Here is a 25,932-nt window from a genome sequence, read left to right as displayed (position 1 = left end):
TCATCTCTGGACATGTTGATGGAGGGGGTAAAAAAGTGAAATTGACAATATCATTGTAGGAGCGCACTAAAGGGGGGACGGTCCGCTCCACTACACTGAAGTAGGGATGTCTACAGTGGAAGAAGAAGAAGGGGGAGGGTACCACTTTGTCACAGGCTGCTATGTAGATTAACCTTTCAATTAGTTGTTATCAGGTCCTCTCCATGTCTCGGCGCAAGCTTTTCAGCCTTCGTTTCAAGAGATCAAATCCCACGAAATCGCTCGGATATGTCGCTGCACATATCCTTCGACGTTTCCCCGATAATGAAGAGGAGTATCCGAGGGGGGGAAAAACTTACAGAGGTAAACTACCAGCAAATATTTACGGTAGAATGTGCACTCGTTTTCTTTTTCTTTCATAGCCTACTAGTTATATGTTCATCCTTGCATGAAACTTGCCGTTCATTTGTTGTGCCTTCTCGCCCACGGCGGCGACTGATAGGAGATAGATAGGTCGGTTTGCGTAACATCTAACAAAACGATGTGAAAATCCAAAAAGGCTGTGTATCATTTCCTACTAAAATATGGAAAACGAGAACGGAGCTGAAGCTGCGAAATGGGTGCTAAAGAAACTAGCGATACAATTGAGAACCAGTGATGAAGGAGCTACTCTCCCGGCAGTCGTGTTAACTTGTAGGCTATTCCCCCCTGAACATCCTTTTCCCCTCCAGGGCTCACTATTTTGTCTCATTGGAGATATTTGATAGTTAATAGTAATAAAGAGGTCATGCCGTTATTGCACAGCGCAACACAGGACGTTTATAATTTCGCTAGCAGATGTGGAGCGAGCTACTTTTGTGCTAAACGGCACCTTTATTTATCGCCGCCAATTTAACGTCACATAGTTGAAATGTTAAATATCAGGAGAATTACGGCTCCTCTCGGGAAATAATGAAAAGGGAGGAAGATAAAGAGGGGAAAGGCGATAGCTTGGACACATTTAGCCAGAAGGAGTCTTGATATGCTACTTGGAATTTATCAAAAAAATATGTTTCACTTTAAATCAGCGCTAGAACCTTCGCAGGTTTTATGCAAACTAATGATAGATTCAACAAACAGCCAATTAAAGTCTAAAATGTTCCATATCACTTTCAAGTGTAACCAACTGTTTCAAGGAGGAATCTAAGTAAAGGTGGGCCGGCGTTAAACGCATGTGAAATGCGGTTAAATATGTAACTCATTTAATCGTTACTCAGCCAGTTTATGCTTTTTGTAGTGTATTTATAACTTAAAAATGTCCTGTCGCTGCAGTTAGAGCAGTAAGTTCAGATGTTATGGGTGTTGGAAGTAAATGATATCTATTCATCACTGAAGGCACCTTAAGAGGCGGGTCAATTGAGGGAAGTGACAGATCATACAGCCAGTACCGTGCCTCTTAGAGTGAGCTCATACATAAAGATTGACATGTGCTTTATCAAACCAGAAATCGGATCTTGTCTTTACAGCCAATATTGAAGTTGCTAGGGAGGGCACATTAGTGTAGGTAAGGTTTAATGAGACTCCATTGGATTGTAATCAGCGTCATGTCGGATTCATGTAAACTACAACATTGTAACAAAATGGCGACTGTTTAGGTGACATCAGTAATGCTGGCAACACTGTCATTTATCTGCTCAACTCAGCGGACCACAACTCTAGGTTTGTTACGTAGTTATTAACTTACCGGTTTCTTGCTTCGTTAAACAGCTCGGTGGTTATTTGCAGACGTGCCTCAAACGTCTAACGGCAGCTGTCAGGAAGTGAACATTAATTACACAAATGTCATAAAGCTCGCGCTGATCAGTTTGTCGTAGCGGACGTCGAGCTGTCAAAAGTCGCGTGCAGACAGGTAACGGTTAAACTTTACATATGATGTTCTTTTATGTTTTTAATCAGTTCGCCTATGTTAGACATGTGATGGTGACATTTTGGAAAATTACGTGCTGCAGAAATAAATGTGAACTTGTTTTTTTTTTGTCAAAAAGGAATCTGAAACCGAGTAGCCTAGCTACATGCTTCTGTCGAGGAGACTGTTTATACTTTTTCCACTCGGTAGAAGTTCTAGCTGTCATTGTGCTAAAACTTATTACTTCTACAAAAAATAGTCTCTTTTGAAACGGACATCTGGTTTGGTGTGTGGGTTATGGTGCCAGACTATGGATTAAGTCACTTGAATTTATTTAGCAACCATGACAGCTCCTTCGTCTGTTTTTATCCATCTGTTTCTCATGTTTTAACACATCTTAAACGTCCGGCATTCCTCTGGCCTAGTATATCCAATATGCCAGTGATTCTCAAAGTGGGGTCCGAGGACCCCTAGGGGTCCGTGACACTCTTCCAGCAGGTCCGTGAAATGTTTTCGGATTCATTCATTTTAATTATGATATAAAAATGTTTTTGTTTTTTTTACAAAATGCTTTATAGTTCAACGAATAATATTTAACTTTTTGAATCTAAAATAGTTAATAGATTATCCTACATTCTTATAATAATCTGCAAATATGTTTAATTATAGTTTACTAATAAGGGGGTTCCTGGTATATGCTCTGTCTTGTAAGATGTCCTTAGCTAAAAAGCTAGCTATTATATGTCCTAGTTTATAGAATGTGAATAAGAGGAAATAAGCAATTGCGGGAGAGATTGTAATTTACACATGTATTTGACCAATTTCTTTTTTCTTTTTTCTTTTTAGAATTGATCAGGGATTAAATAAATATCCATCCAGGTCAGCTGGTAACTACAATTGTGGAATTTACTTGTGCCAACTTTTCCTCAAGACCAATGTCAGATACCCAGGATTAAGAAGACTTGAGAATGTGGATGCTGGCGTGGAACATAACTTTTTGACTTTACTAACGATGTGGATGTACCCAGTGTTCACCAGCAGGAAGGGGGAATCTGTATGGATCAGATTTTTGTGAGTCTAATTTTTCAACCATGGTAAAACTTGCAAACCCTCTGTACACGGAGTGGATTCTTGAAGCAATACAGAAAATCAAAAGGCAAAAGCAGAGGCCTTCAGAGGAGAGAATTTGTCATGCGGTGGCCACATCGCATGGACTGGACAAGAAGACCGTCCTTGAGCAGTTGGAATTAAGTGTTCATGATGGCTCTATTCTTAAGGTTACAAATAAGGGGAGTGCCTCTTACAAGGACCCAGGAAATCCCGGGAGAGTTGGATCAATCCCACCTGCAAATGTGTCTGTGCCATCAAAGGAATCATCATGGAATTCAAACGATCTGCGCCACATTGATTGGAATAAAATACTTAAGAGGGCCATTGAGGGCCTGGATGATACCCATGGCTCCTCACTAAAGAACATCGAGAGGTATCTGAGGAACCAGGATGACCTCTTAAACATTGTCGATAACCCTGCTTTCCGGCAGAGGCTACGACTGGCGGCCAAGCGGTCAGTAAACAACGGCAGGTTGTTAAAAAATGGCCCGCGGTATAAGCTCAGCCATGGCAGTGTGGAGGGAAGGGGCTCCAGGTGTCCAAGTGCTTCCCCCTTGGTCCTGTCATCAGTGACACTCCTCCCCCATGAGCGAGACCAGGTACACACACCTTGGCCTCTGCATTCTCATTCTTTCACCTCATGCTTATTCCCATGTTACCCTGAACGTTGGAATGTCACATGCTGTGGTTACCCTAAAGGGAAACATACATAGAATAAGTTATTCTTGTTATTAATGTGTTATTGATTTCTTATCTAGCTCTAACATGTAGTAAAACTTTGTTTAGGGAGAACCAAGGACTTTTTTTGGAACCTTAACAGTGGCATTTCCATGACATCACTACCAAAGAGGAAGTTTGAAAGCTTGGGCCACCACTAAGCGGCATTTGCTTGATAGGAATTTTACGATTGTGGTCTTATATCTGTGGGACTTTAGCTTGGCAGGTCAGAAACAACATCATCAAGAGTGCGTCCCTTTGGGGCTGTGTTGCTGTTGGTCTCCATAATATGAGAGCTTGGATAATCAGTAAGTCATGCTGGCAGTGTGTGGTAGGCAGTCGGCTGTAGGCTTCCCACAGGTTATGTAACACTAGCCTAATGGCCTTAAGGGATGTGGCTGGCTGTCTTGTGAGTAGCAAGCATCAGTGAACAGATTTGGAATATTTTATTGGTTAGTTACATGCTCATGAGCATAAACCAGTTGTCACAAATAGTGAGTGCTGAGGAATGGCAGCTGAAGTATATGTGGTAGGACTTTAGTATTCTCAAGCTGCATGCAGTTGTTATGACCTTTGGGCTAACAGAGATTCCCTAGAGAGTAAATAAAACCATATGAAGAAACATCCAGGTTGAATTGTTTCCGCTGCTTTTGGCACCTTAGGGGTGGTTTATAGTTTGCAGAGATTGTGTCTCTATTAATTGGGCTTAAGCACACACACTGCAGACAAAAGTCTGTAAAATGACAGCACTTTTGTACTTGCTTTGCAATTTTAAGACACTGTCAAGCGCAGGAGAGTGTTTCATGGAAAATAGTTTTCATTATATGGCCCTAAAATGCAGTGTACACTCATCTAGGTAGTTTGTTGTAAGGGCTCTTTGCAAACCGTGTGTCAAGATGAAGTGCCGTCCAATAGTTTATGCACAAGTTATGCAGCTGAGCACCACCAAGCTATAGAGATGTCACCCTGCTCCCCACCAGTTTCACAGTGAATATTCAGGAAGCGACACCTTGATACTGCAGTCACAACTGTGACTGTGTCTGTGGTCAGGCCAAAAGTGAAACTGAGAACTGTTTAGAGACACAGTGTCCTGCAATGGTTCTCATAACTGAGGACGGCCTGCTGTTTTCCATTTGGAACATTTCAACTTATTGCTCCAAGCCTGATGACATCACCTAGCCAAGTCCAGGTTTACCATTCACTTCAAAGGATGACACATCTCTGCCTGTTAAGTTGTTGAAGCACAAGTGTGTGTGTGTGTGTGTGCGTGTGTGTGTGTGTGTGTGTGTGTGTATGTGTGTGTGTTTTGAGAATAAAAGATACTTTGAGGTAAAAGAAAGAGCAGTCTTGGTTTAGAGTTTATTAGATTCTGAAGAGACTCTGGATGGAACAAAGGCAAGGAATGAGTGTTTTTTTCTTTCTTGCTGCGTTATGCAACCATTTGAGCTCTCTCTCTCTCTCTCTCTCTCTCTCTCTCTCTCTCTCTCTCTCTCTACCAGCAGTTTTCTAATAGGACCCCACCCCCTCACTCAGGACAGCCTGCTCTTTTGAAGCAGCATAATTTCCTGTAATGTGCTTAATTTAGAATCCCCAAGTAAATCATCAGCATCTCTTTAGCTGTGTTTGTTTCTTTATTTTCACACTTTTGTGCTGTGCAGATTGCAAATTGCTATTGGTTTTAATCATCAGGCCTAAGAATATTCCTGATGGAAATTAATTCTCCAGTTCCTGGATTAGACTTCGTGGCTCAGTCAGCAGAGACTATGTTATGAAGTAAAGACTTATTTAAAAAAAAAAGCTTACCTAAGAGCTCTGAAATCCTCAGCAGTTGAAAGCACAGGCTGTATGTTAACACTGCTGTCTTATTATTTATAAGCTCTTTACATTAATGTTCTTACTTCTATCTAAAATGATTGTCTATAAATCATATTTACGTTTGTAGCCCAAAATCTGAGTTTTAAGGCTCTCGAGAAACTTGTTGTTCAGGATGATATTTCATGATAAAGATGACTCACATTAACTTTTTGTACATAAACAAGAAGTAATAACTCTGAAGTAACCACAACACTGAAGCCTTGTTTGAAGTGCCTTTGGGTGCATCTTTTAGCAATGATAGCGTAGAATGGGTTGGGATCAAGGACAACATGTTAACATTTATCTCTGCTCTGAGCAAATGTGATTTTAACTTTAATGAACTCCAAATTGACAGACATTGTGCAGTCCAGTTAACAAAACGTTGAGGTTATATAAAGGGCTGCAACAAACAAGTGTTTTCATCATTGATTAGTGTTTTAGATTATTTCTTCAGTTTATGCCAAGTCAGAAAATAGTAAGAATAAATCTGCTCACCTTCTGTTTGGTTCTGTTGTCCGAGTGTAAAACCCAAACATATGCAATTTACATGTACCAACTAGGGGTGGAACTGTACACAGAAGTCACGGTTCAGCTCATACCTCAGTTCAGACGTCACGGTTTGGTACAAGTTCAGTACAATGGAGGGAAAAGCAAAACAAACATGCAGAAGGCAATTTCTTTTATTGTTTGTCTCAGGTTGTACCACCTAGTGTCATATAGTTTCTCCCCCTGAGCTAGCTGCAACAGCCTGAAGTGTGTAAAGTAAGATGTAAACAGGAAACAATAAGTACCCCACATTATTTCCGTCTGTAACTTGTAAACAAAATAAAGCAATCAGTGAACTGAAAATACAGTATCTCTGTTCTCTGCAAAGACAAACTAAATTACCTGATCAATGCAACGTTATCACAACGTCTCCCGGACATTTTTCACCGCAGAGGGCTGCTTCTCAGTCACAGAAGAGAAGACTGTTTTTTGCGTTTCCCTAGACAATGCCAGTGTCTTTTCTACACAAAGTCGGCAGATATGTCGCTAGTTGCTTTAAAAAAAAAAAAAAAAAAAAAAATACTTGCTCGCTAAGTTGGCAACACTTACTGCTGCTATCTCTGACTCACTAAAACTGCATACATAGGCGGAGCTCAGCTACATACGGCACACCCGAGGGGGTAAGCCTCTCCTCTCTTAGCGTAGCTCACAGGGCGCCATTTAATGCTACGAAGCCATCACCTGCAGTTAGCATCCTATTGACTGCCATTCATTATGGCGCCACTTCGACACAGAATAACTTTACATCTGAAGCGTGTCAAGACTGTCTTTGTCCGTTGTTTATTTCTAAAGAAACCCGACAATGTATAAAAGGCTCCATTACCTTGTACCTCATGTTATGGCTCCGCAGCAGACATTTTTGTAAAAATAGACTAACTTAGCGACTTACCGTCGCATAGTTGACAAATCACTGTATTGTCAGGAGAAGCATGCAAACAGTTTGGGCTTCCATTAGCTAGTTAGCTTTAATTACTAATGTTAACTAGCTTGTTAGTTAGCAATAATTAGCCTGTGCCTTTGTTATCTCCTAACATATACCTACGCTCTCCGTCTCTGCTGACTGGGAATGATTTAAATATGAAGAATACTTATAACCAGGCTTGTTAAACAAGATTGTTTACAGTTGCAAACCTGCCCAACTCACTGAGCAACATTTCTTTTTTTCCCATAACATAAGACAATTAGAAAATCCTGATGATTTACCTCTGAGCCACACTGTTCTACTCAACAGGTGTAGCCTCATCATACATTAGCATTTCAGTGTTTTTATGTCCATGATCACAGCTGTGTGATCAACAATCCACTTCTAATGCCAGTTCCTGCTTTCAAATATTGACCTGGCAGGTTTGAAAATAGAGTAATCATTGATGTGGCAGTAAACTGCTTCCCTTCATCGTAACAACTAATTGATACAACAGCCAGGAACAATGACCAAATCCACACTGTGTCCTAGTTGCATTTCCCCTTGGGTTTCTTTTGGATGCTGTGACAGGTTGAAGGGATGCTCCTGTCTTGTGTTTGTTGACGGATGAAAAAACAACTGTAGGTCAGGACCAATAGAGATTTGGAGGTTGCAAATTTTGTTGAGGTCAGGATGCTGATCTGCGTCATAGAAACCAGGAACTAATTATGGGCATCCCCAGAGTGCCTTTCAAAGCTCCAGTCAATTGACGAGGCCTTAGTGTGTAAACTGATGATGAGGGGGTTATTTATGGTCACACCCAGGCTGTGAGTGTTATTTTCCGTTAAGAACTTCCTCTCAAGCAAGAAGGAGGCAGCAGTTTGTTTGATGCTCCTTTAGGGACTTGTATGATCTCATATTTAAAGGGACACCTTATGAAAGCCAAAGTACCTCAGTGTGGGTTTAGTCTGGTTATGACTACTTAGCTAATTTTAACTGACTGTTTTATGATGGGATGACACTAAGTCTTCCCTATTTTCCTATGTGAAGTCAGCCTCTGTTCATTCTGAGTGATCAATGGGGAAATCCTCTTAAACCTTGAGCTCATATTTTACTTCTTCTGAACTTAAACATAAGCCTTTAAATGAGTGTTTGTTCTGAGACTTGCAACATTTACAGTGGATGGCGGCAGTAACAATGAGAGCATGTTTTATTATTGAGGTAATTTGATTACATGCTGGTTAATCCTTTCAGACTGGAGTGCAAGCTTTGAGAATTGGATTAAGCCCTTAAACTATGATTACTAAGATCACATACCCATTCAGATGTAATGGATAAAGGAGGTGGATCTCAATATCTCTGAGGATGAGATTCATTTATTATTCATTTCTAGTCTGTGAGAACACCTTTTTTCATCTTCTGAGCTTATGCTTGCAGTTCATATTTTTGTGGCCATTTCATTAAATCACACACTGGTGTTATCATCTTGCATAAACCAGAAATAAGCCTGCAGTGATCTCAAAAGTCTTGACAATATAAAATCTCCAAAAACAAACAGGCTTTCAAGCACTTCATACACAGCCTGTGCTCATTTCTGTTTTCAAACAGTTTGTCTCTGTTTGTGTTCCTACCCAGCTCCGGGTTGACCCCATCCCAATATGCAGTTTCTGTCTTGGAACGAAAGAGTCAAATCGGGACAAGCGGCCAGAAGAGCTGCTGTCCTGTGCAGACTGTGGGAGCAGTGGTAAGTCGCCTTGGATGTTCTTACAAGCCACAACATACTGTAGTCTGGACAAAACTGTTAGCATGTTAGCAAAGGCACACAAGCAACAGAGTGAATGCATGTTAGGAATAGAGGTGGGCAATATACTAGAACAATATTTAGAAAAGTAGTATTCAATAAATTCCGATATCATATGGCATATAAATACAAAATCCCATGTACAATATTACATTGCTCTGGTTTAAATCAGACAGAACTCTTAAAATATGTATATCAAAAGCTTGCTTTTAACTTAGATTTGCTTGGAAGAATTCATTTTTTGACATTGATTACATTTTACAAAGATGTAACATGAAATTATCTTGTCACATTGTAATTTTAGGAAAAGTTACAATAATAAGTTATTGCTCTGTCCTTGAAAGATGATAACTTAAAGGTGCCCTGCCACATGTATTTTATTACTTTATCTGAAGTTCTACCATGGACTCTGTAACATTTTTTTGTGGAAAAAATGACTTGGTTACCTTGTTTCAAACCATTCTAGTGTGGTATAGAAAGTGCTAGCCAATGAGAGCCTGGCTATTAGCAACTGGGCGAGCTCATGAATAGTAATGAGCTCAGGCAACATGACGTCAGACTGACCAGCTTTTGTAACTGGCTTGATTTCTCCACTTATTTCTTTTCAGTGGCTAGAGCTGACAGAGGAGGTAGCAGTTCATTTTCACCTTCACCACATAACACAAACACATATGGACCTAACATATTAAAAAAAATTCAAGTAAAAACGGTTTTGTGTGGCAGGGCACCTTTAAGAATAGTAGTAAGTAGGAGCGGTTAACATGGATAACATCTTCTATCACGGAATTGCTCGTGGTAGTTTTTATATCAAAATAGTTATATATGTAATTATTTATTGCTATAGAGTTATAGCATGATCTGGTGCATTTGTTGGACATTTATCTGGCCAAATGTTTATATATCTGGATAGAAATGTCTGTTTTACATGACAAATCATTGTACCAAATCACATTGATGCCAAAATCCTGCACATTTCATATTTCCATTAATGGTTCCTGCTCAATGACCTGCAACATTGCCTGCAATAGCATTATACAACCCGTGATATCAAAGCTACCTTGCTATAATGGTTGTAGAGAAATCTGGGATTGTGAACAAATTTATTTTATCTCCAAACATACCGGATATTACCATATCACCCAACCCTAGTAGCAATAGTTCTCAGCATCGGTTAGGCAGATCATTCACATTCTTGTTCCACATTTTTCACTTCCCTTTAAGCGATTTATTGGAAGAACAATGTTCAAATTGAGTGGCTGAAGAGATCCAAATTGCTTGCAACCCTCAGTGGGCTCAAGAAGGGCAGATGCTCTATAAGTGGCCATTAGAATCTGAAATCACCCAAGTCATTTTCGCTCAATTCAGATTGTTCTTATAGAGCACATCAGGCACAGCAGATCAAAGATCAACCCTTTTCCCTCTGCAGATTGGTGGCATTTCCTTTACTGTTCTTTTATTCCAGACAAACTGCTAACCCCCATAAAATTACCTCTTACAATTATTTTAAATGCCGTAAGGAATTGTTCTCCTGGTGACATTTTTATAGCTCAAATTTGACTAAGTAGCATTGAGGTGGTTTTCATTAACCGCTCGTAGTGTACACAATTTGTGCTCTCACTGTAAAACAGCTGTTTTACAACCATGAGAGGGAGCCGGGTGAGGGAGAAGGCAAGCTTTTACATGACTTTCATGGATCGGCTTCCATTAGAATGAGTGCTGCTACTGTTTCTGCCTCATTAAGATCAAATTATCTGTAATTAGCGGCTCAGATGTTTGATCATACTGTTTTTAGACAGTTATCTTGTAGCAGGGGGAAAAGAAGTGTTACGGACGTACAGTGGTACCATTGTTTTTGATGATGTAATATGTTAATATTTAACCTTACTCTGTGAATAAATGGAATGCCTTGTCTCTAGCTCTGTGACACAGTCAAGACTTGCACAAATGTGTTATGCTAATATACATTTTTAATTGCTTCTGAAGGGCATCCATCATGTCTGAAGTTTTCCCCTGAATTAACCTCAAATGTGAAGAGATTACGATGGCAGTGTATTGAATGCAAGACCTGCAGCTCCTGTCGAATACAGGGGAAAAATGCTGTAAGTATAATGTTGCATTCATTTTAAAACACACCATTATCTGTGTTGGTGGCTTGAAAAAATTTCCCATTTGTAAAGCCCCTCTCACAATTGGGCTTATATCTCCAAAAGACTTTAAATGACGGGTGTTGTTACATGTCTGCAACGGGGACATCCCTTACATATGCCTGCTGTTCCCTTTCAGGATGAGATGCTATTCTGCGATTCATGTGATCGGGGCTTTCACATGGAGTGCTGCGACCCACCGCTTTCAAGTATGCCAAAAGGTGAGGTGTTTACACTGCCTGGCTTCTCTGTTTCCCTTTCTGCTGTCAATTCAAAGCCTTTTTTTCACAGACAGCCTTTTAGGGCTGCCACTCAGCACACAGAGAAGCAGCAATGGCTTATTAGAAGCTTTGCATGCATATCAAATTATTCCAGCATCCCCAGAGAGATTTGCTATCTCTGGATTACAGTACTGACCCTACAGCCAGGCTTGTATTGATGGCGCGCGCACTGTAGTAGCACATTTGGCAGGCAATTCATACAAGTCACATAGTTTTGCTGAACAACCTGACACAAAGTCTATTCCACTGGACAGAGAATTGACCCAATGTTTTTCTTATGGATTTTCGCTTTTTGTAGAGTAATTGATTGTCATTGTGAGCTGGCAGGACTTTTGCCAGCTCTCTGTATTAAAGGAAATGTTTCAAATGAATGTACTGTATGTCCTCTGAATTGATGAACCCACTCAAACGTTACTCTCTGTGTTTGGACACCCTCCAGGTACCTGGATCTGCCAAGTCTGCAGGCCGAAGGAGAATGGGAAGAAACTGCTGCAGAAGAAAGCCGATCAGATCAAACGTCGATATGCAAAGCCAATCGGAAGGCCCAGAAATAAGCTCAAACAAAGAATGTAAGTGTCAAGAGATCTTAATTTTGGTAATATGAACGTTTTATTCTAAGTTAATTGCTAAGATCTGGGAACATTGTAAATTGGGATCTTGCATGTTTTCATTAAAAAAGCAATGCAGTGATATACAAATACATTACACGTGTTGCAGTGAGATCTGACCTAGCAGCAATTTCTTGTCTTTGCAGGTCTGTAACCAGTGGTGACGGCTCCATGGTAGCACTTGGAGGAAGGGGGTCACCTGGTAGGGGTCAAAAGATTACCGTCTGTTCTACACCTTCATCTGGTCATGCTGCATCTGTGAAGGACGCCCGAGACAGATTGGCTGTTGCAGACCCCTGTTGTGCGGTCAACGCCACCCAATTCACCACTTCCACCCCCACCACCACTCCCCCCCTCACGCCCACCTCCACCCCAGCTACACTCACCGTTAACAAGAAAACCAAAGGGCTTATTGATGGGCTTTCCAAATTCTTTACCCCTTCCCCGGTGGGCCGTCGCTCACGAGCTGTAGCCGTAGAGTCGCCCGCCACACAGTTAATCTCTAGAGACAAGGGTCTGCCGAAACTGTCCAATCAACCAGAGCCGTTTGCCTTTGCTGCTGACGCCACTCAAAAGATAATCTCTTCTTCCTCTGCACTTCCTCCTGCTCCCACGTTGCCGGGACTTAGCCCCCCCTCTCAGGTGTCCAGCAGCTCCACCTCTGCTAACTCCCCACAGAGCTCCTCCAGCCAGTCTAGTGTTCCTTCCCTGAGTAGTCTCTGCAATAGCAGCCAACTTAAGGGACTATTTGACGGACTTTCTCACATTTATACTACTCAGGGACAGTCGCGGAAAAAGAGACTACCTTGCTACGCGCCGCCTAAGCGCTTGCATCATAAGCAGGATTCACACCATGCGTCCAAAACGGGGCCCCAGCGCCTTGGAAAGAACGAGTTTAATAAAAATAGGTTACACTCCACATCTGCTGGGCCAGGCCGACCCAGAGGACACCCATTTAAGATGGTCAGTCATTTCAAACGTAACCCCTTCCTTAAAAAGCACAGGACACTAGGCAGGCTGAGGTATAAAGTAAGCCCTCAGAAGGGAGCCCCATCACCAGGAAAGGGAGACTTGACAGATGGAAGAATTAAACCTGAGAATAATCATGGTAAGCAAGGCTCGAAATTCCAGCCAAGACCTGCGTCTCCACACCTTTAAGCTTCTTCTTTATTTTATTATTTTTAAAGCTTGTCACTCGCAGTTATTTTTTTCCAGACCAAAGCTAATCTTTTCTTTGAGAAGACACCCTCAACATTCTAACAGACTACTAATCTTCTGCCTAATTTGAATTATTTTAGTTTCTTAACCCAGTTTCGTTGCGTTTTGACTTGGCTGCGGAGTTTACATGGCTTCCATCCTTTTGCCCGTTGGCTTTTGTCATAGTGCATGGCCCACTAACTCCCTCATGTTGCTCCTTGCTCTGTCCTTGACCCTCTGCAGTAGTGCGCACATTGTGATCGCTACCTAGTAGAGGCTTTAGTCACATTAGCCTCCTCATCCCACCCTCATTCTTGAAATCACTGTCTCCTCTCAGCCTCACTTCCAGCGGTCATTAGACACATACAACCCAGTGATTCACCCACCCAAGTTGACTCTGAGCTGACATGATGATTATAGCCAGAAGTGCAGTAACCCTTACATTTCACTGTCTTCAGGAGTGAAGTCACAGTTTAAAAAAAAAAACACGTAGGAAAAAACAAAAGGATATATCTTTCAAGCAATTCTAAACAATATACTACACAAACACTACTTACCCCAGCAGTGCATTTCCATAACTATGTTAATTACACATCACGTCCACTTATAATGGGTTTTTGTTTTGGTGGTTATGTCATGGTGTTGATGTCTTTCACAAAATTACTGCCTGCTTTCCAACATTAGTTGCTTTTCATGTCGACACTCGCTCCCTTCCCTGCATCTGCTTCTTCATTCATGGGAAAATGTCTTGGTGGATGACTAAGCACATGAAAGCGGTTACGCAATTAGAGTGATTTAGTTTCACTTCATTACATTAGGGATTTTCATATAAACATGCAAAGATGATACATTATGAAATTCCTCAGAGACATGGCCTCAAACAGGCTCAGCAGCAGTACTCTCAGTATTACCACATTTGCATAGAATGCATTTATGAGATTATTCAGCCACGGCTGCTTCAAACAGGACCGTGTTGATGTGCTATCTGATGTGTTGATGTTGTGTTATTGTGCATGTAACAGGCCACAACGGGGAGCTGCGTGTGAAACAGGAGGCCCAAGCCGACTTTGCAGCCATGTCCAGAGACCACATCACAGAGGAGGACATTGAGACGTTCACTCATGTACAGGAACTTGCCGTGCAGGTGAGAAACTGAGGAAACATTAGGTGGAGTTTTTGGCTTATGTGAGCAGTAAAACTCTATTTGTTTATTTATACCAAATTGATATTTTCAAGTTAAACAAGGGGGTTGACATGGTGAACACATTACAAGGTATTTAAATGACATATCTAAGGGGTTATAGGCATATTAATCTTGCTTTGCCAGAACCTCCTCCAAAGCGTGCTGGAGGAGAGTCTAGCTACTTCACATAGCATTCGTAGATGGGAGGAAAACGTGCTCTGGTTTGTCTGGTTTGATTGTCTTTTCTTTAAACCAATCACAATCGTCTCGGAAGGAACTTGTTTTGGTGGGATGTGTACGTTTAAAAGTTGTTTTAGTTGTGTAACAGAAAACTCAGATTGGACAGATAGTCTGGCTAGCTGTCTGGATTTACTCTGCAGAGATTCAAAAAAGGTTAACCATAGTCCTCATAAACTGACCTGAGTTTAAAATGCCAACTGAAAGAAAGCCCAGGGCAACGGTTTTCCGGCTAAAACGAGTGAAATCCGGCGGATCCCGGAAGATTATTGACATATATATACAGTATATAAAATCAAATCTGTCCACTATTATACTTTTTTTTTTGTCCCATGCTAAAATCACAAATCCAGAAATTATGAAAAGGTCAGGCATTTTTTGAAACCCCACTACCTACAGCAAAGTACCTGAGAACCATTTTGTATAAATTTCAATTTTGGAGTCACAAAATATCGTATTATGTTCTTCCAATTCATTTCATTCATTCCAAATGTTTGTAGTCTTAGTCTGGCTTTCTCAAATTTCCCAACCTTCTTCAGTTATCTTCATGCCATATTCTTCCTCCTGTTTCCGTGAAAACATGGACAGGTTGAGGTAACGGAGCAGTTTGATGTGTGATGATGTGAAGGGTAGAGGTGGGGGACACAGAAAAAATAACAGATTGAAAGGTATCTCAGCATTCTGTTGATTTACAATATTGACTCTTTTGAGTTTTCAATGTAACATGGGTCACATATAAACTCATGTTTGTGGCTGGGTTGGCTCAGTTGGTAGAGCAGGCACACATTTATAGAGGTTTATGTCTCAATGCAGAGGTCCAGGGTTTGAGTCCGACCTTTGATAATCCCCAGCTGTCCTGTCCTTTAAAGGCAAAAAAGCCCCCAAAAATAATTAAAAAATATATATAAACTCACGTTCATCCTATGTTTTTTTAATGCTTTGCTTTTCTGAAAGGAAGTAGATCAGAACCCAGATGATGAATAAGTATCAAGGTCTTTCTAGTGACAGATCTTGGTCAGATTTAAATTGTCTTTAGTAAGTCCACCATCTTGATTTGAGAATTTTGCCACAATGATATTTATGGACTGTTATAAGAGACACTGTAATCCGGGTCACCACATTTATTCATTTGCTTTTATTGAACCTTTTCACAGAGAACTGGATCACTGATGAACACAGACTCTGTGCGATGCCCTGCCCTCATTGAATTTGGGAAGTATGAGATTCAAACCTGGTACTCGTCGCCTTACCCTCCTGAATATTCAAGGTAATGTTGCTTTTACTTAACAGATAATGACACTTTCTTTGTTACTTGAGTTGCATTTTTATTTCAATGTCCTTTTAAAGACCTCTCACGCTGACATACACACTGCATCTTTTTCTTTGTCTTTGTCAGATTACAAAAGCTTTATCTGTGCGAGTTCTGTCTAAAGTACATGAGGAGCAAAAACATTCTCCAGAGACACACAAAGAAGTGTGGCTGGTTTCACCCACCAGCCAATGAAATCTACAGAAAGGACGACCTTTCAGTATTTGAGGTCAGCTTCCCTTTACAGCAATAAAGCAATAACTGTATGCTGCATGATATTCCACTGAATGGGTTTCTGGGAGGAGGAGGGAAAAAGGGAACTGTTTGAACAGTGTCCTTTTGGTCTTTTTATTCCATGTTTAGGTTGATGGAAATGTCAGCAAACTATTCTGCCAAAACCTCTGCCTGTTAGCCAAGCTTTTCCTGGATCACAAGACCTTGTATTATGATGTGGAGCCTTTCCTCTTCTACATACTTACAAAGAATGATGAGAAAGGCTGTCATCTTGTGGGCTATTTCTCCAAGGTAAGAATTACAGAGTGATTAAATGGGAAATGGGAAACACGGCACATCATTTTTTAATGGTGATACTGATACAGTAAGACCCTACTGTCATTTGTCCATTTTTGTAACATGGATGGAATTTATTTACAGTAGTGCTTAAATGATTAGTCACTTAACCTGTTAGCCAAGAAAAAGTGCCAAACAGTAGTCAGCCCTAGCTTCTAAAATGTTCTTCTGTTTCACATCTTTATTAATTAATTACTAATTAATCAATTAATGATGTAAAAAAAAAAAGAGAGAGATGAGATTTTGGGCTCTGGTACATGTTTCATTATTATCTAACATTTTATACATGAAACAATGAATCGAATAATCCAAAACTAATTGACAGATTAACCAACAAAAAGATAATAATCATATGTTGCAGCCACAATTCAGAACAGTATGATAGATTTTAGTGAAAGCTCATTGCCCTGTGTGTGCGTGGCGTGCATGTGCACTGCTTTAGACAAGGACAATGGCAGGTGCAGTAAATTGCCAGCTTCAGCAGAGCTCTGACATACTTGATCTGTTTCTCCTTCCCTCAGGAAAAGCTTTGCCAGCAGAAGTACAATGTCTCCTGCATAATGATTATGCCTCAGTACCAAAGGCAAGGATTTGGAAGGTTCCTTATTGATTTCAGTAAGTTCCTTAATGCTTTTTTAGACCACAGAACTGAGTTGTTTTTTTTCTTTGGTCTTTACAAACCATTTGAGATCAGGGGGTGAATTTGTAGCTTGTGGCAAGGTTTTGTTATATGGTTAAAGCTTTGCAGTAACCTAATCAAGAGCATTCATGTACAGTGCTTAGGCAATCACAGAAGATTAAGAGTGAAAAACATAAAAACATTACATTCTGGCTGCATACATTATTTGATGGCCAATATTATTTTACTGAAGCCTGAAGAGTTTTTTCATCTAAAATGCCCCCAATTCTCTCTCCTTGACTCATGATGAGGTGGATACCGTTTCTATGTTTCAGTCCAGTTAATGCAGCACATACAATATTTAAAGCCTTGCGGTACAATTTTGAAAACAGTTGCTGCCTTGAGTGGATTTCTGTGTTTAAGGCAGGCAGTTTTTTTTTTGTTTTTGTCATCATAGGCGTTTTATTGTTTTGAAGAGTTTTCTCTTTGCCGAGTGCGATGAAGAGAAGGGAAAAGAGGGAGGGCGGGCGGTAATGGAGCATTTGATTTCCTGTTCACTTTGGGAGCCATTGAGACACAGAGATGCAAGAGGATCTGTGATATTGAGAGTGTGCTGATAACAAAGACAGGGATTAAGGGAGATTGAACACAGCTGAATTCTGAGCTCTTTGAAGGCTTTATTGGAAAATGTAGCGTTGGAGCTGGAAGTTGTTTAGATTAAGATTTTCTGTTATATTGGATTGTATTAGAGGAACACTTTGTTTCAGGTAGCTCTGAGAGCAGAGCATTAGTGGGTGCCTGTGTGAAAAATGTTTCCTTTCAAATCATAATTCAAAGAACTCTGAGCACTCTGTTTTGGTTGGTATGGGCAATATATTGATATTATATTGATATCTTAATACGAGACTAGATATTGTCTTATATTTTGAATATTGTAATATCGTGATATGAAATAAGTGTTGTCTTTTACTTGTTTCAAAGGTTGCAATACAGTGAAGTGATGTACTTTTCTAAACTTACCAGACTGTTCTAGCTGCTCTATTTTCCTTTTCCCCACTTAGACATTATGTCCACATTACTGATGATTATTTATCTATAATCTAAGTGTGAAGATATTTTGGTAAAGCACCAGTTGTCAACCCTACAATATCGCCTCAATATCGACTTTGAGGTATTTGGTCAAGAATATTGTGATATCTGATTTTCCTCCTCTCGCCCAGCCCTAGTTTGGGTTTATTAATTATCATATACTTGTAAAGTGACACAAATTGAAAAAATGACTTATTTTCCAATTCATTTATTTGAACTTTCATTGCTAAGTGTTTAGCACAGGCTCCTCTTCTTGGCTTTAGTAATGAATATTGTCATGATTACTGGAATATTATGTGTTCAATGTTTGGTGATTAGATTTGCTTGTTTGGTTCTCGGCAGTGGGTGCACATTAAAAGGCATTAATTAATTTCATGCCGCTCATAATGGATGACCCTTGACAGGGCCGCTATAAAACTAATTACACACAGATACATATTAGTATTAGTTTTTTTTGTTCGTTATCTCTCCTAAGTGCAGTCTCTTGTGAGCAATGACATCCAGCTGCTTCTCTGTTTCGCTCTGTCGCCTTGTTTCCTCTTTACTCCCCTCTATCAACCTCCTTTGTTGCCCTTGCCAGCATGTATCATAGCTTTTGACAGAGGTTGAAGGGGAGGAAAACTGATTGCATCGCCTCCCTTTATACTATTTGAAGGTGAAATCCCAACCAGGGTTTGGTGTCACATCCTTGCATGAATATGTTTACCATAAGGGAGGGGGTGAAAGGATTGAATTGCAATCTAAAATAACCCAGCAGCAGCCTCTAGCTTGACTAAAGCATTTTGTTTTTGTTTGAATCTTGTCTTTTTAGGTTACCTTCTCACCAGGCAAGAAGGACAAGCCGGCTCCCCGGAGAAGCCACTGTCAGATCTGGGTCGCTTATCCTACTTGGCATATTGGAAAAGTGTCATACTGGAGTACCTTTATAAGCACCCAGATAAACACATCAGTGTTAAAGGAATAAGTAGAGCCACTGGGATGTGTCCACATGACATCGCCGCTACTCTCCAGCAGCTCGGCATGATTGACAGACAGGATGGCAGGTCAGTTTCCGAGCCGCAGTCTCCTTCAGCCTGTGCTGCCGCTTCTGTATGCTGTCTGACTTATCCAGGCCAGCGGGTATTTTTAACAGCGTATCCATTAATGCAGCTGAATATTGACAGAAGTAAGTCAGGTTAAGCACCCCCAAGGACACGGAGCACCTGCTGTCCCAAAGAGCTCGTCTTTATGCTCGCATTCAACCACCTTCTGTCTACATTCTGTTTACCCTGGCTAGTGCTAGTGCTACTCCTTTGTTGACATGAACTCATGGGCTTTTCTCACTGTAACCTAGGATTGTGATGATCAGAAGAGAGCGATTGATTCAGAGGCACATGGAGAGCCTGAGGGCTAACCCACGTCGGAATGAGGTAGACCCTGACGCCTTGCGCTGGACACCTTCCACAACTCTCAATGCTGTCCTGTCTGAGGAGGAGAGGGAGGCAGAGATGGATGTAAGTCTCTTTGTTCAATCAGGAGCCAGTTGTTATTTGTTTACACTTGCCTGCAAAGCTGTTCTTGGATGTTTGCTTGATTAGCTGGAGAGTTCAAATAGAGGCCATTAATGGGGAAAGCATTATCACTGTCAGCAGGCATCTAATGTTGTGCAAAATTGCCCTAAATCAGTTCACTACATAATTGATAGTGCTGAATATTCCATGAAATGCAATCTTTCCACGGTTGCTTAACGGAAATGTTTCCTCCATGACGGGCAGACATCCAATCAGCACGCTGCTCTTATTATCAGGAGAAACCTGCGGTGATTCATTTGTCATGATGTTAATTCCAATCTCTTGTTTTCCCATTAGCATCATCGTTGAGATGTAGGAGCTGTGTGTGCGCCTTTCCCAAAGATAATGTGTCTTGTCTGTTTAATTACCAGGCTGAGCGGCTCAAGGAGCAGGCCAGTTGCTGGGAGAAGGAGGAGAGGGAGGGCTACACGATGACTCACGGTAGCAGGCAACCTCTCACTAAGGTCCACTGTAAGGTTCCCTACAGGACCTACGAACGCCGCCCTGCACTGTCCTGGACCAGGCGCATCCAGTCGGAGGAAGTGAGTGATGACGAAGCTGATGATGACGATGATGACTCTGATGGATCACCACCCATTTTAACAAAAGCCCACGCAATGCTTGCAGCCAAGAGAAAGGTGACTTCATCATGTCACTTTTGCATCACCACAAGTCAGCTATTTTCCCCTAGTGGGATTATCTCATTGATTATCCAGAGTTTTATTCTTGGACAAAGTGGAATTCAATGTATACCATTAGGTATTTTCCTTCATTAGAGACCATGTTGTGTACTCTGGTAAAATGCAAAGGTTTGATAAATATTCATGAATTCAGTGGAGGGTTCAGTGGCTTCCTCCTGTCATCTGGAGCCTCCCTGTGTGCCTGCAGCTGTAGATAATAGATTGTGTTTTCACTGCTGGTGTCGAGACTGTGCAGGCTAAACCTTGTACTATTGTCAATGGTCATGGTTAATTTACTGCCCTCCTCTGTGCTCCTCACATCTGCTCTGTCTATATGGCACTGCCCCCTTGTGCTGGAGATAATATTACAGCTGGGTGAATGATGTCAGTGAGACCTTTTCAACAAAAACAGTATGGAAACCAGAAAAGAATGACAGTGGCTGTTGGAGTTTATTTAGTGCATTAGTTACAGTATTGATTTCACATTCTTCTTGTGAAGGATTTCGGAGCGGAAAGCGGTTGAGTTGTAGGCAGCCGGTGGGAAACAACTGGAGAATGTTAAACATATAGACTGTGGTTTCTGCTTACTCTGCCTGTCTCATTTGTGGTTTTCCACACCAGGCTGCATTGCTCAAACATTTAGTCTCACAGTGTGGTTTCAACATTGTACATTTAGCACAAAAACCTGAATGAATTTCTTCATCAACCTAGTGTCCCTGTTTTCGGTCTTTACAAAACTACTCTACTCTGATGGAGGTTGCATTCTGTTTTCATTGGTCGCTCTTTTGTTTGTTTTTCAGAGAACCGTTGTGCTCAAGAAGAGAGGGCGTAAAAGAAAGAGAATAAACAGCAGTGTAACAACAGAAACCATCTCTGAGACAACAGAAGTGCTGAACGAGCCGTTTGACAACTCTGAGGATGAGCGTCCTATGCCCATGCTGGAGCGCACCTGCAGAGTGGGTGAGATGGAGGAAGATGAGGAGGACGAACAGGAAGACAAGACACCAATTACACCAATGAAACGCCGGAGAGGTCGCCCGAGACTGGAGAAAAATGCACACAAAGACAATCTTGAACACTGGAAAGAAGGTATTTGCATCTTGACTGTCGTAACAATACCCTGTAATACAGGGGTCTTCAACAGGGGGTCCGCGACCCCTAGGGGGTCCGCGGAGGTACTGCATGGGGGTCGCGAAAGTTTTGGTTGATTAGACTTTTTTTTATATTCCCTCCCCCCCCCGCAATTTTTTCCACTAATTGAAATGTCTTTAAATACACATTAACATGAATTCAACACACTGTAGTAAACAGATAAATGGAGGCAGAAGATGTCTTTCAGTCATCAATGCACACATGGCACTATAGGACCAGTTTGATATAACACAATTTTATACAATGTATATAATTAGGGGGTCCCCGCTCCATCTCGCCATCAGTTTGGGGGTCCTTGGCCTGGAAAACGTTGAAGACCCCTGCTGTAATACATTATCTCTCATAAAATTGTTTCATAGAAGATTGTTCTATCTCTCTGGCAGAACATTAAATTGCTTTTAATTCATTTTTTCAACCTGTAGGAGCTGACATCCTCTCTAAGAGACCAACCAGACCCCGTCCAGTGAAACGGAAGAAAGGCTGGCCAAAAGGAGTGAAACGTGGCCCGCCTAAATGGAGGGTTAAGAATGAACGAAAAATGGGCTTCAAGCTCAACCTCTACACACCCCCTGAAACCCCAATGGAGGCTGAGCAGCACCATATTCACAATGAAGATGCAAAAGAGGAATCAGACCAGGATATTGGCTGCGAGGAGGGCAGCAAAGCAGGCAAGTGCTCCGCTAGTCCAGATACAACGCTAAAGAGGCTTCTCTCTGAGCCCCCAAGTTCTGTTGACCATGGCTCCCAGAAATCGAGCTCCCCAGAAGGATCCCCAGTGGTTTCACCGGTGTGCTCACCTGCCGCCATGTCCCCCAGGCCCGAGGACAGAGCTGATTCCCCAGAACCACCGGAAGACGACCAGCAAGAAAGTGAACACATGCAAGACTCCCCAGCCAAAGATGTGGAACTCAGCACAGTGGGTGTTAAATTACTGGAGAATGACAATGCAGAGGATGATGAAGAGGACGAGCAGAGAACTCAAATAGAGGATCAGGATGCAGATGATGAAGATGACAGTCACAGCAAGGCAGCAGAACCTGAGAGCAGCAAAGCAGAGTTGGAACAGAGTTCAAAAGAAATACATGAATGCACCCCACCTTTTTTAGATCCAAAAAAAGACAATGACTCTGAGTTTAGTCAGCAGGTTTCTACAGTACCGTGTGGTGAAGATAAACAAGCTACCGCTGCAGAAAGTATCCAAGAGGCAGTGGCAGAAACAACAGTAGCAATACCACCACCACCTGAAGCGGTAGCAGTCCCTTCAGTAGCAGCTGTAGACTCTGATAATCCTGTAGATTCTGAGTCAGAGGAAGAGAGCACGTCCAGTCCTTGTCCCGATCACCCACCTCCTCAACCTACAGAGAGGCCAACACTCAGTCCTGTGCTGAGGGAGGATCCCCCAGTCTGCACAGAGATTGACTCAGAGACAGCCCAAGCTGTTCAGTCCCTGACGCAAGAGACTGAGAGAGAAAATGTTTTCCAGGACTGTGTGGAGAGCCAGGAACCCTGCAGGACTCTGCAGACATACGCCCACGTGGCCCAGAGCCCCCAGCTCACCTCGCTGGATGACTGCCCCCAGTCAGACCATAGCAGTCCCCTTTCCTCTGCTCAATCCCATCCCAGTCAGTCGGTACGGTCTGTTAACAGCCCGGCTGTCTCCATCCTGGAGAGTGGTTACACTCAAATCAGCCCTGACCACAGTGCCATCTCAGTGCCCTCGCTACACAACATGGAGACGAGCCCGATGATGGATGTGCCGTCGGTGTCAGATCACTCACAGCAGGTGGTGGACAGCGGCTTCAGCGATCTGGGCAGCATCGAGAGCACCACCGAGAACTACGAGAACCCCAGCAGCTACGACTCCACCATGGGGGGCAGCATCTGTGGGGCAGGCCCCTCCCAGAACAGCTGCTCCTATGGCAGCATCCCCCCCAGTGGCCTGGCCCAAAGCAGCTGTGCCGTGAGCCAGCAAATGGCTGCTGTCAACCCCGGCAGCTGTGGGATGATTCAGCAAAACAGCCTGAGCTCACCGCCACACTGCAACGTCAAGTCGCCACAGGGCTGCGTGGTGGTGGAGAGGCCTCCTAGCAACAGCCAGCACAGTCAACACAGCCAGCGCAGCCAACACAGTCAACACAACTCCCACAGCAGGCATGGCCCTCACAATCAGCACAGCCAACACAATCAGCAAGGTCCACACAATCAGCTAAGCCAGAACAGTCAACACAATCCCCACAACCAGCATAGTCACCACCACAATCATCACCTGCAGCACAATCACCTCAGCCAGCACAATCAGCATGCTCAGCATGGCCTTCACAATCAACACAGTCAGCACAGCCAGCAGCAGTCCATGGCACAGTGCGCCATACCCACCAACTTCACCACCACCATGCAGCTGGCAGACATTCCTGAATCAGGCAATCCAAATTTTGCTCTTTATGAGAGGATCAACCACCAGGGGGAGTATGGCAGCGGGCACTACTCTCAGTCGTCTGGCCTCAGTCTGGCCAAGCTGCAACAGTTCACCAACACGTTCATAGACCACCCTCACTCGCTGCCTTTCAACCACTCAGCCTCACACCCCATCACATCTTATGCAAACACCCCTTCGCTGTCATCTCAGCACTCCAGCCTGGTCTCCTTGTCCCAGACCCCGCATCGAGTCCCCAACCCACAGGTGCAGGCCACCATGACCCCGCCCCCGAATCTCAGCTCCCCGCCACCCATGATGCTACAGCGCAACATGGGCATCCCGCCCTCACAGCGGATCCAACCCCAAATGGCCTCCAAGAGTCACATCTCTGCAAGGTCCAAGTCTGCCCCGCTGTCCCACCACCAGCAGCAGATGTACGCCCGGCCGACACAGACTGTGGCCATGCAGGCACCATCCAGGACGCTGGCTTCCATGCCGCGCATGAACATGAGCATGAACATCATGCCGGCGCCAGCCTACAATGTCAACTCCATGAACATGCCCTCCCTCAATGCCATGAATAGCTACAGCATGAGCCAGCCCATGATGAACAGTGGCTACCATGGCAACCATGCCTATATGAACCAGTCACCCCAGTACTCTATGCAGATGGGCATGATGGGAACACAGCCATACCCCCAGCAGCCCATGCAGGCTCCACCACATGGCAACATGGTGTACACTCCAGCTGGTCACCATGGTTACATGAACACAGGCATGTCCAAGCAGTCCCTGAAAGGGCCTTTCATCAGGCGGTAACCCTCCACAGGACTAAGCTGGTCCTTCTCACGTGCATTTCGCTGTTTAAAGATGCACTGATCTGGCCTTTTGTTTTCATTTTTTTGGGTGTGTTTTTGTTATTGTTTATTACTTAAAAACCAGCAGCAGCACTTGGAAAGAATGCAAAAATGTTCATCAATGAGTAAACTCTGAAGCTAATGTTAAAAAGTATTTTTGTTTCTCCAGATGGGAAGCCTTACATCATTACGATGAAAATCTATTTAATTAGTGTTTGTGTCTCTAATGTGTCTTTAGAGCAGGCGGGTTCAGAGCTCAGCGGTAGAGATTTCATCAGTGGTCTTGCAGTTGTGTAGCAGCCTCAAATGAAGCCATTTAATGTGCCTGCTACAAGTGGAGTTAGTGGCTGTTTGAACCTGTTCAGTGTACCTGTCTAACAGTGCTGACAATTAGTTTGTACTATACTCATGCCTTTGTATATTTAAATTATTGTACTTATTTTGTAAAGTGACAACTAGCATGCTTCAGTCTCTGTTAGTGACAGTGCATTGAGTAGTACTGTACAAGTGTTGTGCTTAATAGCAAGCCATTTTAAAGATATCTGGCCTTTATTAGGTTTCCCTCCACGGGGAGAAAGATGAAACTATATTTTGTTAATTCTAATAATGTAAAAAATTGTAAACTTAGTCCTGTTTTCTGTTCGGTTTAAGAGGTTTTATTGCTATGTATGTATAATTCTGAAGTTTTTTGTAACAGATCTCCTTGAGGCAGCTTTCTGTTTAATAAAGCAGACTGATTTCTGTCAAAATAACAAAGCATATCTCAGTGTTTGTACCCTGAAAATTCTAAAACATTTCAAAATGTCCAGAAGTGTGGCAGAATTTAAAAATAACTAAATGATTATAACGATGAATAACAATAAAGAAAATATAAATTTAGTCCAAAGTTGATATTTTACATAATGCCTTTAAAGCTACCTTTTCATTCCATCTGTAGATTTGTTTTCTATCTTTATAAAATGTTGGATTTATATTTTCCTGAAGTGTAGAAGAATAGAGCCTGTGAATAGACCAAACTAAGCTAATGGATGCATGTAAAACGCAACTTGTACTTGTGTTTTTGTTTATATTGCTCTTTTGTAGCCTTTGTACCTGTACAGAGTTGCTGGTAAGAACGGGGAAAATACCTGGCTATGTGCACAAAAATCGGACAGAATGACATTCTTGTATTTATGACTTTTCTCCTTTTGTCAGTCACTTAAAATGCTGTACATTTTAGCATAAGAATAAATTATAATGACCATGTA

General features: G+C 42.2%; 1 protein-coding gene and 1 long non-coding RNA gene across 5 annotated transcripts in view; one reads left to right on the top strand and one right to left on the bottom strand.

Moving 5' to 3' along the window:
- Window positions 1-1,825, bottom strand: part of LOC116671399 (uncharacterized) — a 59,479-nt gene extending 57,654 nt beyond the window's left edge. The window contains exon 1 of the long non-coding RNA XR_004327260.1: window positions 1,703-1,825. This is a non-coding gene — a long non-coding RNA (uncharacterized LOC116671399). The remainder of the gene's footprint in view (window positions 1-1,702) is intronic.
- Window positions 74-25,932, top strand: kat6b (K(lysine) acetyltransferase 6B). Of its 4 annotated transcripts, none has more exons than XM_032502617.1 (17): window positions 74-342; window positions 2,711-3,573; window positions 8,628-8,736; window positions 10,777-10,892; window positions 11,077-11,158; window positions 11,658-11,787; window positions 11,973-12,934; window positions 14,046-14,167; window positions 15,598-15,710; window positions 15,840-15,981; window positions 16,116-16,277; window positions 16,844-16,937; window positions 18,842-19,073; window positions 19,364-19,523; window positions 19,952-20,218; window positions 21,061-21,349; window positions 21,835-24,647. In XM_032502617.1, the coding sequence occupies exons 2-17, from the start codon at window positions 2,956-2,958 to the stop codon at window positions 24,645-24,647; spliced, it is 6,411 nt and encodes a 2,136-aa protein (XP_032358508.1). In that variant the 5' UTR covers window positions 74-342; window positions 2,711-2,955. The 4 variants fall into 4 exon arrangements, with proteins under 4 accessions (XP_032358508.1, XP_032358507.1, XP_032358510.1 ...); XM_032502616.1 differs by lacking the exon at window positions 74-342 and adding an exon at window positions 1,418-1,677 and having other exon boundaries at window positions 21,835-25,932; XM_032502619.1 differs by lacking the exon at window positions 74-342 and adding an exon at window positions 1,419-1,677 and having other exon boundaries at window positions 11,973-12,028; window positions 21,835-25,932.

This window comes from Etheostoma spectabile, chromosome 21, assembly GCF_008692095.1.
Source record: "Etheostoma spectabile isolate EspeVRDwgs_2016 chromosome 21, UIUC_Espe_1.0, whole genome shotgun sequence".
NCBI lineage: Eukaryota > Metazoa > Chordata > Actinopteri > Perciformes > Percidae > Etheostoma > Etheostoma spectabile.
The sequence above is the reverse complement of the archived record's forward strand: the minus strand, read 5'-3'. Positions and strand labels throughout refer to the sequence as shown.

Bases quoted from the DNA above. Each gene is read 5' to 3' on its own strand.
- kat6b (XM_032502616.1), top strand. From the start codon at position 2,956: ATGGTAAAACTTGCAAACCCTCTGTACACGGAGTGGATTCTTGAAGCA. The intron at 10,893-11,076 runs GTAAGTATAATG...GTTCCCTTTCAG, and splicing joins GAATACAGGGGAAAAATGCT to GATGAGATGCTATTCTGCGA. The intron at 16,278-16,843 runs GTAAGAATTACA...TCCTTCCCTCAG, and splicing joins TTGTGGGCTATTTCTCCAAG to GAAAAGCTTTGCCAGCAGAA.